This window comes from Pseudophryne corroboree, chromosome 3, assembly GCF_028390025.1.
Source record: "Pseudophryne corroboree isolate aPseCor3 chromosome 3, aPseCor3.hap2, whole genome shotgun sequence".
Classification (NCBI taxonomy): domain Eukaryota; kingdom Metazoa; phylum Chordata; class Amphibia; order Anura; family Myobatrachidae; genus Pseudophryne; species Pseudophryne corroboree.
In genome coordinates, this window is record NC_086446.1 from 716,785,694 (window position 1) to 716,806,587 (window position 20,894).

At 48.2% G+C, this 20,894-nt stretch overlaps 1 protein-coding gene across 4 annotated transcripts in view; it reads right to left on the minus strand.

Moving 5' to 3' along the window:
• Positions 1 to 2,142, minus strand: part of CTBP2 (C-terminal binding protein 2) — a 222,945-nt gene extending 220,803 nt beyond the window's left edge. For 2 of the 4 annotated variants that reach the window (XM_063962158.1, XM_063962156.1), the window contains exon 1: positions 2,026 to 2,142. In XM_063962158.1, the coding sequence (XP_063818228.1) occupies positions 2,026 to 2,035 (10 nt within the window). In that variant the 5' untranslated portion in view covers positions 2,036 to 2,142. The remainder of the gene's footprint in view (positions 1 to 2,025) is intronic. The other 2 variants (XM_063962157.1, XM_063962160.1) reach the window with 2 other exon arrangements.
• Positions 2,143 to 20,894: the final 18,752 nt, after the last annotated feature.

The window sequence follows — 20,894 nt, forward strand, 5'->3', positions numbered from 1 at the left end:
CTGGTACGTTATCTCTCTCCAAGCTTTGAAACATCTCCCCCACAAAATGAAACTTGCTCAATGGACAGAAGCAGCAAGTCTTGCTGATGCAACCAGGCAGCTGGAAGGGAGAGTTTCACAACAGTGGTACAACCAGTGGAATGAGAACCATCACTTTATTCAGCGGAGACCACATATTAAATAAATATGTAAAAGCGTATTTACAAAACATGCATTTTTGTAGCTCTTAAGTAAGTTCTAAAGGAAGAAACTGAGAAGAGCAGACTATCCCTGCTGAAAGATGTATCATCCAGAACTGTCTGTGCCAGGATGGTTATGGCGGGTGGCTGCTTATGGGTGTGGTATGGAAGGTAGATAGTAACTAGGTCGATAGTGTCTAGGTTGAGCACTATTGGTCGACAGTAAGTATGTCGACATGGTGTTTAGGTCGACAAAAGGTCGACATGAGTTTTTTATGTTTTTTTGGTGTTGTTTTCTTCGTAGAGTGACCGGGAACCCCAACTAGTGCCCCGTGTCCCCTCGCTTGGCTCGTCATGCTTCGGGCAAGGTGCCTCGCTCGGCACAGATTACCGTTCCAATCGTAGTCCACATGGATCGTTAAGTATGAAAAAGTTAAAAAAAAAAGAAGGAAAAAATCATGAAAAACTCATGTCGGCCTTTTGACCTGTCGACCTAGAACATGTCGACCTAGAGACCCTGTCGACCTAGAAACCCTGTTGATCTAGTTACTGTTGACCAATAGTGGTCGACCTAGATAGTGTCGACCTAGAGACCGGATCCCGCTGCTTATCCCCACAGTGTGACCATGTCACAGGAAGCCTACAAGTCACCAGGAGAGAAGATGCTGTTCCCTACAGGGGAGAAAGGAGGTGTGCTCTCCCTGCGCTGTATATATACCCTGCACACATTCCTCATATGTGCCAGTATAGTTGATTATCTTGTATTATAGCAGGGGGTCTACGCCGAAGGAACCGTGGGATTCCAAAACACAGTTTTACAATACAACTGTTTAATATTGATCAATAAAGTGATCATTTGGACAAGCTTGTTATTTCCCTACAAGCCAAAAGTAAATAAAAAAAAAGAACTTGTAGTCAACAACAAAACAATTATAATGAATATTATTAATCAGTGAATTGCCAAAGCCGATTCCCAAATTTACTCTGGGCCCCAGGCTGAACAAGCTTAAATCTGTCCGACGCTATTACAGAATAAGATGCATCAGCAAATCATGTGAAACGTCACCAAACAGAGGTCAGGACTGAGCATAACATTTAGGATTATATACATTTGCATCCTGCCCATAATAACTAGATTTTGTAGAGACATTTCCTAGTTCAGCCTGCAAGCTGCATACAGGGTGTAGACAATGGCACAATCTATATAAAACAACATTCCAGTGGCACTGAGCTGTACCCAGGCCCCTTGCCACTAGTTGATAACTGTATCGTCTTACACACCAGGGCGAATACAAGTACTCCAGTCACTAGGAGTATCACCAAGAACCTCAGTAAGGAAATGTATGTTCTGTATCAGCCACCATATGTCACTACTGTACATTCTTCTCAGTGTATAGCTTCTTCCTGTGCAATACTTAGACCAGCCCACATGCTCTATATACACTGTAGCCTCTTAATCTATCCATGTTGGGTCTTGCAGGCAGCATACAGAATTGCAGCACAGCCCCAGGCAGAAAAGCACACTATATAATACACTCCAACAAGCACAGCACAGAATGCCCATGGGTATATACAGGTGACACAAAGGGTTTCAGTGCAAGTAAATCAGCACCTCTTGCTAATCATACCCTTCAATAATGACACTCCCCGGAGCACAAAGGCCACATGCATGAAACATCCCAGGCACTGAGCACGTTGTGGGGGCTGCAGATGGCCCCTGTGCCAAGTAGGCACAAGCACATCACTGTCACCCACCCTGCAGAGACAATGAGCAGTCACACACTCACAGATCAGCACATGTCCTGGAAGTAAGAATATAGGGAGGGAGAGAGCGAGAGAGGGGTACCTAGAACCATCCTGCATCCAAGTCACCTGCTGGCACCTTCTCCCGGGCATGCACTCCTGACCCCAGCCCTGGCAATCCCTGTCCCCAGGCTGTAGTGGTCTCGTGGTCCTCTGCTGCTGCTGCTGCTGCTGCAGTGAGATGGACAGGATCTGCAGGGGGCTCCTTCCTCCCTTCTCCACCTCCTTTCACTTTTGGCTAGGCGGGGTCTGTAATGCAGACCAATAACACGAGCCTGGGCACTGGAACTCAGCCCCCCCCCCCCCCCCCCCCCTTCCCAGCACAAGCAGCGGAGGATCCGTGCCATGGTGTAGGGGGGAGAGGCAGTGCAGAGCAAAGGAGCTGGAATAAAGGCACAGTGACAGGGTGGCTGCTGGCTGGGTGTGGACATTAATGACACTGAATGCAGAGCACACTGTGGCTGGATGACGCAGCAATGGCAGAGGACTAGGAAATGTTGTTATTATTATTATTATTATTATTATTATTATTATTACAAAGTTGCCTTTGGGGTACAAGTGTGAGATATTGCACGTTATTGCACATATTGCAGCTGTTATTTCTTAAACCTCCTTAAAAGCTGAGATTTGCAAAGGTGTGTAGTGTCTAAGGGGGTAATCAGATCTGATCGCTCGGCTGCAATCTTTGCTGTCCTGTGTTCAGATAGTCGCCGCCTCCAAGGGGAGTGTAAAGTCGCCGTGCAGGTGTGCGATCCTATGTGTACGCCGAGCTGCAAAAATCCATTGTGTGCAGTCTCTGCGCAGCCCAGGACTTACTCCTACAGTGCGATGAGAACAGGCTGATCGGGGCCGGAGCTGACGTCAGACGCCCTCCCTGAAACGCTTGGGAACGCCTGTGTTTTCCCGAACACTCCATGTAAAGGGTCAGTTACCACCCAGAAACGGCCTCTTCCTGTCAATCACCTTGCGAACGCCCATGAGAATGACATTTTCGCACCATAATTTCGCTGACCGGCGATGCCCATTGTTGTTGGCAGACGCACGTGCGCATTGCGGTGCATACACATGCGCAGTTATGACCTGATAGCCCGCTGGGCGACAACGCACAGCAGAAATCAGGTCTGAATCACCGCCCAAATCAGAATAAAATAACATAAAGCGTGTTCTACACCCTGAGAGAGACCCGTCTGGTACAGGGGGGCGCAGGGGTGCAGGAACACTGCCCAGACTGCACCCCACAGCCGGACAGGCCATTTTCCAGGTTCAGGTGATACAAGGTTCCGCTTGTGCTGTGTAACTGTACAGAGGGCGGGATGTACTAAGCGGAAAATGCGGTAAACTCCCTGTTTACCGCATTTTCCTGATGTACTAACCCCCGGCCGGCAGGACAGCGCCGCGGCTGCGTACGTCCATAGAAGCCTATGGGCTTCTCTCCGCGGCGCTGTGTGAGGGATCCGATCGGATCCCTCCCAGCATGCCCTGCGGCCGCCCCCGTCACCCCGCGCATGCGCAGACTGACTTCTGGGGCCGAATCCCGGAAGTCAGGCTGCGCATCGCGGAGGACAGCTCTTATCGGAAGAGCTGTCCTCCGCAACGCTGATCGCATATGTTAGTACATATGCGATCAGCATCGTGGCGCAGGGCGGCGATGTACATTAGTACATCCCGCCCAGAGCCATGTAATTAAAAAAAAGAACAAAACAAAAAACTGGTAACATGCTAAAGGAGTCCCAGCAATGTGACAAGCCACGGAGCCCCATTTGTAATCCACCCTCTCCATCCCACTATCTTCCCGTCACTTATGGACAAATTCCACCAAGTAAACCACAGGGATTCTTCTGCCAAACACGACATGAAGCTCCGCTCTACCAGGGCCAGGATAACAATGCGGCGGATGGAGCTCCATCTCCAGGCCTCTACATAAACATAGGCCCATCATCATGGCAGGACGAAGACAACCAGCTGCCTAGCTCACCATAAATCACAAGTAATATAACTGTTTATTTCTAGTTTTCTCACAAAATGGTGCAATGTCTCTATTTTAATTTATTTAGGGAGACAGTGGGATGACAGTGTAGGGGGTGTACATGACCACATGACACCAGCCACACCCACATGGCACCAGCCATACCCACACACCAATGGTCACACCCACATGGCAATGGCCACACCCAAACAGTACTGGCCACACCGCCTCCCATTCTAGGCCCTTGAACATTTTCATCCCCAGTCCCATGTGACCCTTAATCCGGCCCTTATCTCTACTACTCAGAATCAGACACAAGGGTCTATGTAAAACTAGGGATGGCCATCGGTGTTACCACTGATGGAAAACCTTGATGGTGGGAAACCATCTGTAAGGGAACCATCGATGGTTTCACCCATCGATGGTCACCCCCTACTTTAGTATTGAGTGAGCCACGGGCCAATCAAGGCCCAGGGGCGTGGCTTTGCGGGTGTCGTGGGAGGAACTATGCTCCGTGTCCCGGCACCTAGTTAAAAAAATAATAAAAAATATTTGGTTATGCCATGCCATCGATGGAGGGAACCATCTGGTTCTCCCACATCGATGGCAAAAATATTCTACATCGGCCAAAAAGCCATCATTGAATCATTGATGGTCATCCCTATGTGAAACCCAGCACAGTTTTGCCCCAACATAGTCCATCCTAGACTAATGCCATTTGTAGGTGATATTAGCTACCAGGGCTAGGCATTTTATAAATTAGACTACATTATCCTTGGAGAGAGATAACGTGGATGGAAATAAAGTACCAGACAGTCAACTCCTAACTGCCAATATCACAGGCAGTTTGAAAAATGACAGGAGCTGGTTGGTTGGTACTTTATCTTTCTCCACTTTATCTCCATCCAAGGCTTAGCACAATAACTACTAGGCACCTATGCCTTTTATCTAGTACATTCCATAAACTGATCACAACCACTTTTTATTTCAGTAAGATTAGCAATTCCACCCCCATGTGTGTGGAACCTCTGGCATTGTGTTACTTTGGCATACTACCATTTTTAATTACTTAAGGTACATTTGGCATACATGCAATAACCCATGACCCCAAATCATGCAACTCCTGTAGCTGAATGCTTACAGACGGGGCCGTTGAGAGCTGAAATCTGGGAGGCGCGGCCATACCTCCTCCCAAAAAAATGTCAAGAATACTATGCTCTGTGCACTTCGTATGTGGGTGGCTCCGGGGGTTGGGATGGGGTAGTGCGATCACCCCTCTGTAACACTTCTCTCTGCCCATTACCGTTGGCATTGCCTGTATAGCTGCATAGCAGCAGCGGCATATCGGGCAGTGAGTGCGTGAAGACTGCTGCTGTTCAGCGACAGCACCTTCCCTGGACCCCCTGTAGCCTCCCTAGACCCTCCACAGTCTTGCTGAGGGTAGGCTGGTGCTGCTGCTGAGCAGAGATGTCCTTTCTCTCACTGCCCGATGTGCCAGCAGTGATCGCACTGATCGCCCACCCCCTGGATCCACCGCTGCCTCAGTGCTGCATAGGAGGCAGCTGATTCAGCACCCCCTTCCCCCCACTGGGTGCCTCCAACTGACCCAGGCCCGAATGAGTAGTACCCCCTCCCCTCTCAGGGCCCCTGCTTATAGGAATTATATTAATGTAAAGACGCTTGTTTGTGTTGAGCCCTAAGGGACACTGTTGTGCTGGAGCTCTCAAACAGGTCCTTCAGGCTACAAGAATTCCATGGTCAGAAGGTATTTTTCCTGCTCCTGTCTAACTTAGCAAATCAGTAGTCTGTAATGACACATAAACTGACTTTAGATAATCAATTAAATATTTTGCCTACAGGATTAATAGCTCAGTCCAGTAACGATCCACTCCTGGAAGAGTTAATAAATGCATAATTATCAGCACTGTAGTAAAACACCACTCCAGATCAATGACTAATATTCCAGACAGGAAGTACAGAGAGACAGAGCGGGGCACATGTATGTTCCTGAATAGAATTTCTGCAGAAGCCGCATGTACTGTATGTGCTATGAAAAAGAAAGGGACTGTCACATACTGCAGATTAAAAGGTTGTACTCACTCAGAGGCTACAATTGCAAACAATGGAAAGAACTGAGATTCTTTATTAAGGGAAAAGGACATTTACTGAGCAACTTGCAAACATTTTCCTCCTTAACAGGGGCAGCATGTAAACAATTAGGCTGTTATTATGCTGTTTCCATGGCAACTGCAGCGCCACTAATGAATAGGTAATGATACACAGAAACATAGAATTTGACAGCAGAAAATAACCTACAGGTCAAATGACTCTGCCCTGGTCTGTGGCTTTCCTTAACAGTTTCTACACCATAACAATAGCAATATGTTTATTCAATGAGTGTTCTTGAACTTTTGTACTCTTACTTTTAGTCTTCCTCTAATTTCATATCCTGTCCTCTTTTTTCCTCTTGCATTTATTTAATATTTTTATTATATCTCCTTTTTCCTTCTCTCCTTTGGTGCATGTTCAGCTATTGAGATCTCTACTGAAAGTTTTGGTAAGTATGCCTTATGTAGACTGCGATTTGCTGGTTTACTTTCAAATTAAATTCTGCTTTACTGGGACCAGTACATCGCAGCCCATTACATATGCACATACATGTTTTATTTAAGGAATTTGGAGATAGGGCCTTTACTACTTGATATACCAATGCCTTATAATGTGGCAGTATAACTTTCCTCCTATCATTTTGGGCAGGTGGGGCTGTTAGACCGGCGTTTAGGATCCCAGTGGTCAGCATTCCGCCCCCGGTAGGCCGAGAGCCTCACCTTTCACCCTGACCACAATCAAAGTTTATTTTTTATTGTTTATTTACTCTGGGATTATATGCCCAAATTCTAGTACCAGTTTGTGTGCGGCACTCGATAACCTATGTGTTATCAGAGCAGCTGTTCTGGTAAATTATAAATTGCCCGATACTACATCTAATTGGTGCTTTGCAGTAACCGGTCTTCACAGGCTGCTCCCACTGGCACATCTTGACCAGGTTATCCATTCATAACGGCTTCACTGTAACCTGGAACTACTCACACATCTTGGGCAATATGTAGCTGCTGCAGCACCTCTTTGTTGATTGCTTTGGCTGAATCTATCCTTAACACTTGCGGGATCGGTATAGCAGCTGTGTACACACGGTCCGATATGTGCTAACTCTCCTTGCAATTTTTACTATATAGTCAAAATCGCAAGGTTATATCACACCATGGGGTATATTTACTAAAATTCGTATTTTTCTGAAGTAGGTTAAAGTTCAAACACGAATGACATCGAATGTGTGAATTTGCAACTTTTTGAATTTTGTACGCCTCATTTACTATGCTGTCGTATTCTGCATTTTTCTTTTTTTCCGATGTCGATGTCATTCGTATTTTCGGCCAGTGTTTTACGGGAGTGAATAGTAAAACACTGCCGAAATTAACACAATGAATCTCAGCCGGATCTGTGAAATCGGGAGCTATTAAGTACATACCCCATGTGTATGTACTTAATAGGGGGAATTACATTGTTTGAAAAGTCAGTTGGGTGTCTGTTTGATTCCTGTCTATTAGATAGGGGGGGGGGGGGGGGAGTCACCCAACTGACTTTTCAAGCAATTGAATACCCCCCAATGAGGTTTTTTTTTTTTAACCAATACACTAGATTTGCATGATCTGATTTCCTGGCATCAAATCCGCACTGCCCTGGATTTTATCATTCAAATAAGATAATCTACAAATTTTCTAAAGACAAAGTAGTTCTACACATTGTGTTACAGCCTCTCGTAGCAACATGTATAGCTGCTGACTGCAAATCTCTGCTTGCCAATATGGCTAACAATACCCCTTTACTTGATTGCCTGCCAATAACAAATCGACAAGCTGGGATCTCCGGATATTTATAGTGTATTTGTCTGGGCCAACAGTTATTTTGTGAAAATATTCCAAAACTCTGCCGGCGGAACTAAAATATCATTACCCTGTAGCATAATACTTACCATGTATACGTATAAGCTAGTGTCGTGATGATCTAAGGGGGAATAGCAGTGTGATATAAATATTAGTCTTGTACCTCTGCAGAAGGCATCAGCACTGTATATACACTTAAGCCGCACAATGCTATACTGGAACAAAGCGTGCCGCTCTGCTTTTAGTGGTCAATGTTACGTTGAAAGTCAATAGACTACAAAGTGTTTCCGACTTGCCATCTAATTATGGCCAGGTGCATTCTGGGAGGAGATACTTGAGGAGAAAGCTAAAAAGATATATCACTGGCCAGAAAAGGCATATAAATAAATATACAGCCTGAGAACAGAGCTGCCAGCATCGCATTTACATAGAACTGTCCATTTCTTCCCTTACAATATATTTTGACAGAATATCTTTCTTGGTTACCATGGAAGCAGAATAGAGAGCATTAAGCAGGTGTTAACAGAACGGCAATCAATATGAATCAGTTCATGGCCCATCATCCTGAGGAATGTGTGGGGATAAATCAAATTATATTTGCTTAAAGATTCACTGTGCGCGGTTTATGTCACAGTAAAGTGGGATCTATTGAACACCCGCCACACTGAGCTTCGGATTCATCTATCCTGGATGGTGTTTTTTTTGTACGCCGAGGTAAAGAGGTTTCTGGGACAAAAACATTAAATTATAGTGTGCACTTATTTTTCCATCAAAATAACGACTCTGCATTCTGATGACCAACCTGGAAGGGAATTTATTTCCGCTGCAGTCATTTAGATTTTGCAGTGTATTGGGAGGGTGTGTGCGTGTGTGTTAAAGGGTACAGAATATAAAGCTTACACATTACCAAGCACTGCCAGCCACCCAATAACGAGTGCATCATCCTTGCAGGGGAAAGAGGGGGTGGCACTGCCACTTGGACCTCACCTGCAGGAAGTACTTTCCACTAACCAAACGATGTTGGTAGCGATTAGCTGTACATACCTTGCTGTGTAATAATTATAATGGTATGTAAAATTGTAGTTGGGCGTGACTATGCTAAATAGGGTGTGCGGCTCTAATTCAGGCATACTGAAGTCTTATAATATTTACCCGATAAGGTAAATATTGTAACAAAAACTATTCGTAATAAAAGTTCATCCGTGTAAGTAAGTATAGATAATATGAAATGGTTTCTCTAACGTGGATGTGGTTTTGCAAGCCAATGAAATATGAAAACTCAATAGAGCTAAAATTGTATAAAATCCAGCCTCATATGGTAGTATGGCTGTATAGAATGAGGAGACTATGAGGCCCGTTTATCACAAAATATTTGTGTTTTTTTCCCCCCGAAATAAAGTTTTCAGGGGTTGGCCGCATATATTAAGTATCCCCATACTTGCATACCCTCCCGGAATGGCCAGGATGCGCCCGAAAATCGTATGGCCCCCTGGAAAGATGGGCAAGTCTCCCGCTTTTCAAAGCAACCCCCCTCGGCCGCCCAAAGCAGAGAAGAAGTAGGCAGTCTGAGGGGATCCGACGACGCGATTCACGCTGAATTGCATCATCGTAGCTCCACATATCTCCCCCCCTCCCTCCCTCCCCCCCCGCTATACAGTGCCTGTTTTTTCTGCACTGTATAGTGCGGGGTGAAGCCACGATGATGCAATTGTGATGCCATGCCACCGGACAGCCCACCTTGCCACCGGCCATGCCCAAATGCGCCTACCACGCTGCCACCTTCCGGAGGAGGAGGTAGCAAGATAGGCAACTATGAGTATCCCTGGAATGTATGTAAGAGGGACCGCAGAAGATATCTCCGATATGGGCTACTCACTGCATTTGTAGTCGGCAGAGGGTTCCCCATAACCCTCCCCGGAAGTGGCGGACCGCGCACGAGCAGCAGCCCAGCACCATACTTGGCACATTACAGTGCCAGATGATACATTCGGCCAAAATGATTGCAAATTGCAATGCAATCCTGAGTGCTAATATGGCACCCAGATCATGCTGAATATGCGATCAATGAGAAACGGGCCCCTATTATAGACCAATTCACAACAGAGCTGGCGTTCTAGTAGCAGAACCACTACACAATGTAAAGAACATCTTAGCAGGGCTGGGTCTAGGAAGATGTCACTGGTGCCATCATAATGGACCCTCCTTCTGATTGGCCCCCGCATAAAGGTTACAGCGCCCTCATCGACCCTAGGCGCTTGTACCGCATAAAGGGTAAATGATGGGGTAGGAGAGCGATGATGGAGGGATGTATATCTGTAGAATAGAATGATGATGGAGGCACTACGGGGTCAATTAAAGTGAGGCAAGTTGGCGTTGCAATGGTGCTGAACACTTGCATCTGTGTGGCATCTCTCCCCTTCACAACCGATCTCGATGGGTCTGCAAATAAAAAACAGCGCGTCCGGAGCTACCGTAAGTGTAGCACACACAGACGCACTTATGGGTCTATTCATGAAGCAGTGAAAATAGGATTTTAATTACCTACCGGTAAATCCTTTTCTCGTAGTCCGTAGAGGATGCTGGGGTCCACATTAGTACCATGGGGTATAGACGGGTCCACTAGAAGCCACTGGCACTTTAAGAGTTTGAGAGTGTGGGCTGGCTCCTCCCTCTGTGCCCCTCCTACCAGACTCAGTCTTGAAACTGTGCCTGAGGAGACGAACAACTTCGAGAGAAGGATTTTACACAGATAGTGGCGAGATTCACACCAGCTCACACATACAAGGCAAACCAAGCTAACTAGCTTGAAACATCAGCAACGGATGAACAAGATTACTTACCAAGTAACAAAACAGTACGTAACCAAGAACTAAGCAGTACTGAACTAAGTAACCACTGCAGGATCACGAAGCGCTGGGTGCTTTGGTACATACCCATGATACTAAATGGACCCCAGTATCCTCTAGGATGGACGAGAAAATAGGATTTTAATTACCTACCGGTAAATCCTTTTCTTGTAGTCCGTAGAGGATACTGGGCGCCCGCCCCATGCATCGTTCTTCCTGCATTGTTACTTGGTTAAGTAATTTTGGTTCAGCCATTGCTGTTCCTGTTTCAAGTTTGGTTAGCTTGGCTTTCCTCTTATGTGTGCTGATTCGGAATCTCACCACTATCCTTATCTATCCTTCTCTCAAAGTATGTCCGTCTCCTTGGGCACAGTTTCCTAGACTGAGTCTGGTAGGAGGGGCATAGAGGGAGGAGCCAGCCCACACTATCAAATTCTTAAAGTGCCCATTGCTCCTAGTGGACCCATCTATACCCCATGGTACTAAATGGACCCCAGCATCCTCTACGGACTACAAGAAAAGGATTTACCGGTAGGTAATTAAAATCCTATTTTCTCTTGCGTCCTAGAGGATGCTGGGGTCCACATTAGTACCATGGGGATGTACCAAAGCTCCCAGAACGGGAGGGAGAGCGCAGAGGCTCCTGCAGAACTGACTGACCAAACTTCAGGTCCTCAGCAGCCAAAGTATCGAACTTGTAGAATTTAGCAAATGTGTTCGACCCTGACCAAGTAGCCGCTCGGCAAAGCAGTAAAGCCGAGACACCCCGGGCAGCCGCCCAGGAAGAACCCACCTTACGAGTAGAGTGGGCCTAATCAGATGTAGGACACGACAATCCTGCCATAGAATATGCATGCTGGATAGTGAACCTGATCCAGCGAGAGATCGTCTGCTTAGAAGCAGGACACCCAAGTTTCTTGGGATCATACAGGACAAACATAGAGTCCGATTTTCTGTGACGAGTAGACTCCTTCACATAGATTTTCAGAGCCCTTACAACATCCAAGCACTTTGATGAAATTGAGGCGATAGTAGCAACTGGCACCACAATAGGTTGGTTGATATGAAATGCCGACCCAACCTTCGGAAGGAAGTGCTGACATGTCCAGAGCTCAGCTCCATCTTCATGGAAGATCAAGGAGGGGCTCTTACAAGACAAAGCTCCCAACTCCGAGACACGACTAGCAGAAGCTAAGGCCAACAAAGTGACCGCCTTCCACGTGAGAAACTTGACCTCAACCGCTGGTAGAGGTTCGAACCAATCCGATTGGAGGAACTGTAACACCACGTTAAGATCCCAAGGTGCCGTAGGCGGTACAAAGGTAGGCTGGATGTTCAGAACCCCTTTCAGAAAAGTCTGAACCTCAGGGAGGGAAGCTAACTGTTTCTGGAAGAAAATGTATAGGGCCAGAATCTGGACCTGTACGGATCCCAACCTCAGGCCCATATCCACTCCTGCTTGCAGGAAGAGGAGAAACCGTCCCAGTTGAAACTCCACCATAGGAAACTTCTTGGACTCACACCAAAATACATATTTTTTTCCAGATACGATGGTAATGTTTAGACATTACTCCTTTCCTAGCCTGTATCAGGGTAGGAATAATCTTGTTCGGAATGCCCTTCCGAGCTAATATCTGGCGTTCAACCTCCATGCCGTCAAACGTAGCTGCGGTAAGTCTTGATAAGCAAACAGCCCCTGCTGCAGCAGGTCCTCCCGAAGAGGAAGAGGCCTCGGCTTTTCTAGCAGTAGATCCAGAAGATCCGCGTACCAAGCCCTTCTTGGCCAGTCCGAAGCAATGAGGATCGCATGAACACTTGTTCTCCTTATGAGTTGTAGAACTCTTGGAATGAGTGGTTAGTGGAGGAAACACGTACACCGACTGGAACACCTATAGAGTCACTAGGGCGTCCACCATCACGGCTTGCGGGTCCCTCGAACTGGTACAATACCGCCAAAGCTTCTTGATAAGACGAGAGGCCATCATGTCTATTTGAGGTACACCACAAAGACCTGTTACCTCCGTGAACACCTCTGGATGGAGTCCCCCTCTCCTGGATGGAGATCGTGTCTGCTGAGGAAGTCCGCTTCCCAGTTGTCTACTCCCGGAATGAAGATTGCTGACAGCGCCAACGCGTGTTTTTCTGCCCAGAGGATGATTATTGTTACCTCTGACATTGCAGCTCTGCTCTTTGTTCCGCCCTGTAGGTTTACGTAAGCCACTGTCGTTACATTGTCTGACTACACTTGAATGGCTCGATGTCGCAGAAGATGGGCCGCTTGGAGAAGACCGTTGTAGACAGCTTTTAGTTCCAGAATGTTTATTGGTAGGCTGGATTCCAGGCTTGACCACCTTCCTTGGAAGGTTTTCCCCTGAGTGATTGCGCCCCAGCCCTGGAGACTTGCATCCGCGGTTAGAAGGATCCAGTCCTGAATCCCGAACCTGCCGCCCTCCAGAAGGTGAGGTAGTTGTGGCCACCAGAGGAGTGAAATCCTGGCTTTTGGCGACAGACGTATTCTCTGGTGCACATTTAGATGGGATCCTGACCACTTGTCCAGGAGATCCAGTTGGAAGAGCCGAGCATGAAACCTTCTGTACTGTAGAGCTTCAAAAGAGGCCACCATCTTTCCCAGAAGGCGAATGCACTGATGAACCGAAACCCGGGCTGGCTTCAGGACATCCCAGACCATTGTTTGTATCACCAACACTTTTTCCCCCGGAAGACACACCCTCTGCACTTCTGTGTCGAGGATCATTCCCAGAAAAAACAACCTCCTGGTCTGCTCCAAATGTGATTTTGGAAAAATCAGGATCCAACCGTGTTCCCTGAGCATATGAGTCATGAGAACAATGGACTGCAACAACCTCTCCCTTGACGCTGCCTTTATCAGCAGATCATCCAGATATGGGATTATGTTCACCCCCTGTATGCGGAGGAGAACCATCATCTCTGCCATCACTTTGGTGAACACCCTCGGTGCTGTGGAGAGACCGAATGGTAGTGCCCCAAATCGGAATGTGGAGGTACGCATCCTTGATATCCAGGGATATCAGAAACTCTCCCTCCTCTAGACATGAAATCACTGCTCTGAGAGACTCCATTTTGAATATCCAAATTGGTCTGACCGAGCCATCCGGTTTCGGTACTACGAAAAGGTTTGAATAATAACCCTTGTTTTGCATATGAGGTGGAACTGGGACAATGACCTGTGATTTTCCCCAATTTTAGGATGGCTTCCTGTAGGATAGCCCTGTTTGTCAGCAAAGCTGGCAAGCCTGATTTGAAGAATCGGTAAGGCGGGAGTTCTTGAAACTCCAGTCTGTTCCCCTGGGACACAATATCCTGTACCCAGGGATCCAGGCCGGATGACACCCAGACGTGGCTGAAACATCTGAGTCTCGCACCCACCAGCCCATCCTCCAGGCTTTGAGGTCCACTGTCATGCTGAGGATTTTGAGGAACCAGAAGCAGGTCTCTGGTCCTGGGAGCCTGCGGGTGCAGGCTTTTTGGATTTTGCCCGACCACCTTCTAAAGAAAGTGGTAGAAGGCTTGGGCGTTGCTTTTTTCTTCTTCTTAGTGGTCCGAAAGTACTGCTGCACAGCTGAAGAAACGGTTTCTTCATAGACGGAGTAGCAGAGGGAAGGAAAGGTGACTTACCCGCGGTTGCCGTGGAAATCCACGCATCCAACGCTTCCCCAAATAGAGCCTGACCTGTGTAGGGTAGGTTCTCCACACTTCTCCTGGATTCTGCGTCTGCAGACCATTGGCGTAGCCAGAGTCCCCTGAGAGCTGATACCAACATGGAGGATATCCGTGCAGTCAGCGTACCCAGGTCTTTCATGGATTTCACCATGAACCCCGCAGAATCCTGTATGTGACGTAAAAACAATTCAATGTCACTTTTTCCATTGCATCCAAATCCCCTAGTAATGTGTCTGACAACTTTAGAAATCCATGCACAGGCAATAGTGGGCCTTAAGGCCACTCCTGAAGCAGTATATATGGATTTGAGCGTAGTGTCAATCTTACGATCAGCCGGTTCTTTCAACGTGGTAGAACCAGGGACAGGTAGAACCACCTTTTTAGACAGTGTGGAGAAAGATGCATTAACAATTGGTGGGTTTTCCCATTTTTTTCTATCTTCCTCAGGGAAGGGAAAAGCAACCAGAACCCTTTTTGGGTTCTGGAATTTTTTCTCCGGGTTTTCCTAGGATTTTTCAAATATAGCATTTAATTCTTTAGACGCGGGAAAGGTTTCTTATTATCAGTGAAGTAAGCCTCCTCAACCTGCTCAGGTGTAGTGTCATAAATGTTTAACACATCTCTAATGGCCTCATTCATGAGCTGCACCCCCTTTGCAAGGGATGCCGCCCCCCTCAGCACGTCCCCATCACCGTCTGAAGTATCAGAATCGGTATCCGTGCCATCTTGCATAATTTGGGCAAGTGCACGTTTCTGTGGGAACATGCTAGGGGGATTTGCAGAAATAGGGACATAGCCTGACCAAACTGCCATAGTCTCCTTTAACACCTGAGTTTCAGTCTCAGTATTAGTTTCAACAATAGGGATCTGAGACAAAGCACAATCGATCGCAGCCCTGCTAAGCTAAAAGACACTCCCCCATAGGCGTCTGCTAGTTGATCGCAGCAGCAGCAAAAAGTTGCTTGCTACGATCAACTCGGAATGACTACCATGATGTGGATTGGGTGTGTGGATTGGGATTTGTGTTAGGAACCTGGTTATCAGCAACTAACATATAACAATGTGGTAGCTGCTAATTTGCCTGGTTCCTGTACTGTGATTATTTGACAGACCATGTTTTTTGCATACTGTATGACATATAAATGGGAAAGACATGGTATGACATATAAATGGGAGAGACATGACCAATTTATATAAAGGGCAATTTTAAAAAACAGTACTTGGTTTCCATTGTACTTCTTACAATCCAGCTAATGTCAGACATTACTTGCCAATCCTGACTGTCACACTACTGGACTTGTTGGCATCTTTTGGATCAGTGCATATACATACCTCCCAACATCCAGCCTCCCTAGCACGGGACTCCCTTGCGCATGGCGTAGTTGTGCATACCCGAAAAGGGACGTGGCCTCATTTGAATGCTGCTGTCGCAAGCCACACCCCGTTTTCGTCACTGTGGGGTCATGCCCATCACTCTGTGAGCTGCTGACATGCCTCCAGTCCATCTGTCTCCCGTGAATAAGCAGAGCTTTGAGTGTCAGGAGCCTTCCAACTGCCCTCCCCCACCGCGGGACACTGCAGCCCGCGGGTGGGACAGTGCCCAAAAAATGGAAATCAGTACAGTTGGGAGGGATGCATATAAGTCACTGCTCCACCCACACTAAGGCAGACTGACAATACAGAGAGCATCTGAATGATTAATTTACAATACAGATGGCTTCTTAATGACTAATACATGATATAAAAAGCATACTAATTACTAATAAACTATAAAGAGTGCAACTTAATGACTAAACACAATAGAGAGCATCTTTGTAAGAGGGGTGGCGGTGCGTGTGGTGGTACCTGCTGTCGTGCAGGTGTAGTTTCGGTACTCACCAGTAGCCGCTCTCTCTCACCTTCAGGTATCGGAACCTTCAACGGACCTGGCAATCTTCAGTCGGATCCGGACACAGCGATTCCCTCTCGGAGCTGACAGACGAACGAGCTGAGGAGAAAATAGTCTACCTTAAGGGGGGTATCAACCCTTCTTCCACCGGAAAAGGGGATACCCCAGGGGTGACGGCGACCTTCACCGGTTGGGTGAAAGGTCATCACTGGTACAAAGCCTCAGCCACCCAGAAGTCACACACTCGCACTCTCGCGCGTAGCGTGATGAAGGGGTTCTCACGTCCGTGTCACACCCCTATACTAACTACAACGGCAGAGCCCTCAAACTAGCTCTGTGGGTGTGGTGCAACAAAACTAAACACAGACTTAACAAGCTCACACTTTGCCCTGCACGGTAACAACATATCCAATCACAACCCACAGCGCAAGCAACTACCACGGTGCTGTCCCTTTAAGTACCTGAATCAGAACACCAGGTAGTGGGGGCCGCACAGCTCACCCACCTCCCGTACTCTCTTTCCAGGGGCTCAGGCCGAGCGGGCCTGCCTGCCTAGACACCGTGAGGTGGATTGGGCCTAGTGCCCAGTGCCACCTCTATTCACTTCGGGGGAACCGCTTATTTATTGGGCCTAGCGCCCCCTATTTGCGCACGGACCCGAGGCCCGACATTACCCATGGGCCTAGCGCCCGCCTAACTCGTCACTCGTTGGGTGACCTGGGCCTAGTACCCAGCGTCACCTTATATTACCTAATTGGCCAAAATACACTAGGGCCTAATGCCCTCTAATGCCCCCCAGGCCTAGTGCCCGATGTGCCCCTCGGGCCTAATTCCCGCCTACCGCACCGTTGAGGTGGCTTGGGCCTAATGCCCAAACCACCTGATCAAATGGTGTCCCCAACCTCCTATCTGCGCCCCAGGCTTAGTGCCTGAATTGTGCCCCCTCGGCCTAATGCCCGTCCCTGATGGTCTAGGGAGGGGGGTGAAAGTTGCCTCACCTGCACCGGGGGTCTCCGGCGCCCTCTTCTGCCGCTGACCCGTCCTGGCCAGCGGCGCCGCCTCCGCTCTTTCGCGTCCAGCCGCCGCTGGACATCTTCTTTCAAGAGACCGACATCTTCTGGCCTCTTCAACGGCCACCGGAGCTCTTCACCGCTCTTCGGCGCGGCATCCCGTCCTCTTCTCCTCGCGGCGTCTTCCCTCTTCTCCCGCCCGTCTTCTTCTGCCGCGCTCCTCCGCGCGCCCGGCCTCTTCGGATCCCGACCGGCGTCTGACGTCAGACGCCGGGGGCGGGGCCTGTGACGCGTCGAGCGCCGATTGGCTCGCCGCGCCCGTCTCTGATTGGCCGCCGCTCCGGGAGTTGCGATTGGCTCCCGGAGGGGGCCAACATTTGAATGCCTCCGCAGCTGGAATGTGTCCTGTAAAACAGGACACATCTCCACATCTTATTGACAATAAACAATACAGAGCGCTTATTAATGATTAATGAACAGTACACAATTCAGAGAGCATATTAATGACCAATGCACAATACAAGGAACATATTAATGATTAACAAACAATACAAGAGATTATCTTAATTGCAATACATAATAAAGAGAGAAAAAATTAATGATCAATGCACTATACGGGATGGTATAGGAATCCCGGCGCTTGGGATGAATGGTGGTTGGAATATCGACTGCGGCGCCTAATCCTAACCCTCCCCGCAACCTAAACCTTCCCCCCCTCCGCAGCATAACCCTAACCCTCCCCAGTGGTGCCTAACCCCCCTTCCCCACAGCTTAATCTAACCTTTGCCCAGGGGCGGATTGGGAACAAAAAGCGGCCCTGGAAAAATTTGTACTAGTGGCCCCACATGGGCAGCACCAGAGGTGTAAGGTCTAGCCATGGGCCATGGCAGCAGCACCCTCCCCCCAAGACTTTCCAGATAGTGGGGATGTCCAGCATCACGGGGGAAGTTAAAAAGAAATAAAATATTATGAGCACATTATATGATACACCTTCAGAATTTAGGAAACTATATAATTCTTTAGAAAGATATATTTTCTTGCTTATTACACCAACCGTATCCCAATCACTATTCACTCAATCTTATATGTCAGCCAAGCAGGCAGACAGAGCATGCACTAGATCATCTGCAATCACAGGCTAAGTGGCAAGGTGATTTTCATATATGCAAATTATTTTGCATCTTATTCATTATGTCTATAAATAGGACCACATGTTCTCAAACAAAACAGGCCCCACAGGTGCGTCGGCCCACCGAGAATCTTCCCTGTAGGCACTATGGACAATCCGCCTCTGCCCCACCCGCAGCCTAACGCTAACCGCCCCCACGCAGCCTAAACCTAACACCTCCCGCCCCCACTGCCTGACCCTAAAGAGCCCTGGCATGCTTACATTCGGGATGCCGACAGTCAGGATTTTGGCGCCAACATTTTGATACAAGTTGAGATCCCGGCATCGGCATTCTGACCAGCATCGGGATTCCGGCGTCGGTATTCCAACTGCCAGCATCAGTATGCTGACCGGATCCACACAATACAGAAGACATCTTAATAACAGTACAGAGAGCTTATTAATTACTTATACACAATAAAGAGCATCTTAAAGACTATTATAGAATACGGACAACAATCTAATGACAATACTGAGAGCATCTCCATAACCAATATACAATACAGAGAGCATATCCATGACAATATATTGCAGAGAGCATCTTTATGACTAATACGCAATTCAAGGAGCATTCTATTGACCTCTGTACAATACAGAGATCATTCTAGTGACCATGGGTGCATCTACAGAGGAGGACGCCCATGTGCAGGCTCCATCTGGGCACCCTATTCTTTAGCCAGTAGCGCCGTAGCTCTGGGTATTAGGGTCACTAGGCGGCTCTAGCGCTGTCCCAGAGTGTAATGCTCAGAACAATGGGAAGATGGCGCAGCTGGCATTTTCCCAGTGATTTCCTTACCGCGCATGTGCAAAACGCTGGAAAAATGTCCACCACACCATTTTCCTGGTGATTTCTGCAGCGCTGCTGCTGGCAACCCGGGACTCTGATGGGTAAGTATTGAGAAAAATGGGTGCAGGGTGTGCGGTGTGGGCCCCCCTGGACCCCAAGGGCTTGTGTGCACCACACACACTACACCCATTATAAATACGCCAGTGCTAGTGACCAATATACTAAAATTATAGTTTATAGAAAGCATTATAGTGATCAATATCTAATTCAGATACAAATTTGTGACTGACATACAAAACACATTTATATCAGTGACTACTATGTAATCCCAACCCATGCTATAAACCAGGGGTGGCCAACCCGCGGCTCTTTCATCCACCGCATGCGGCTCAGCCGGCCCCCCCTTCCCCCGTGCTGCTCACCGCGCTGCTGCTGTCAGTGAGGGGAGGAGAGCGCAGCGTGCGCCTCACCTGCCCCTCACTCTCCGGCGGCGGTGTTATGCTTCAATTCAGCGCCGGTCCGTGAGCCAATCAGAGCTTGCGGACCGGCAGCTAAGGCTGCCGGACCGCGAGCTTTGAATTGGCTCACGGACCGGCGCCCAATTGAAGGGACACAGCAGCCGGAGAGTGAGGGGCAGGTGAGGTGCACGCTGCGCTCTCCTCCCCTCACTGACAGCAGCAGCGCGGTGAGCAGCACGGGGGAAGGGGGGCATTGCTGGCACTGTGGGGACATGTATACCTGGCACTGGGGTCATAGCTGGCACTGGGGAGACATGTATATCTGGCACTGGGGGGCATATCTGGCACTGTGGGGACACTGGCATTGGGGGCATAGCTGGCACTGTGGGGACATATATATCTGGCACTGTGGGGACATATATATCTGGCACTTGGGGGGCATGTATATCTGGCACTGTGGGGACACTGGCATTGGGGGCATAGCTGGCACTGTGGGGACATATATATCTGGCACTGGGGTCATAGCTGGCACTGGGGAGATGTATATCTGGCACTGGGGGGCATATCTGGCACTCTGGGGACACTGGCATTGGGGGCATAACTGGCACTGTGGGGACATATATATCTGGCACTAGGGGCATAGCTGGCACTGTGAGGACAAGTATATCTGGCACGGGGGGCATAGCTGGCACTGGGGGGAAATGTATATCTGGCACTGGGTGGACATGTATATCTGGCACTGGGGGCAGAACTGGCACTGTGTGGGGACATGTATTTCTGGCACTGTGGGGACACTGCATTGGGGGCATAGCTGGCACTGTGGGGACATATATATCTGGCACTGGGGGCATAGCTGGCACTGGGGGCATAGCTGGCACTGGGGGGAAATGTATATCTGGCACTGGGGGGACACGTATATCTGGCACTGGGGGGATCATGTGTATCTGGCACTGTGAGGCATATATGTATCTGGCACTGTGGGGACATATGTGTATGTGGCACTGTGGGGACATATGTTTCTGGCAGTGTGGAGGCACCCATTTTTTTACATTTTTATATGTATGTGGCACTGTACTGGGGCATTATATGTATTTGGCACTGTACAACATGACTAAAAAACGTCATAACGAAAGGTGTGCGCAC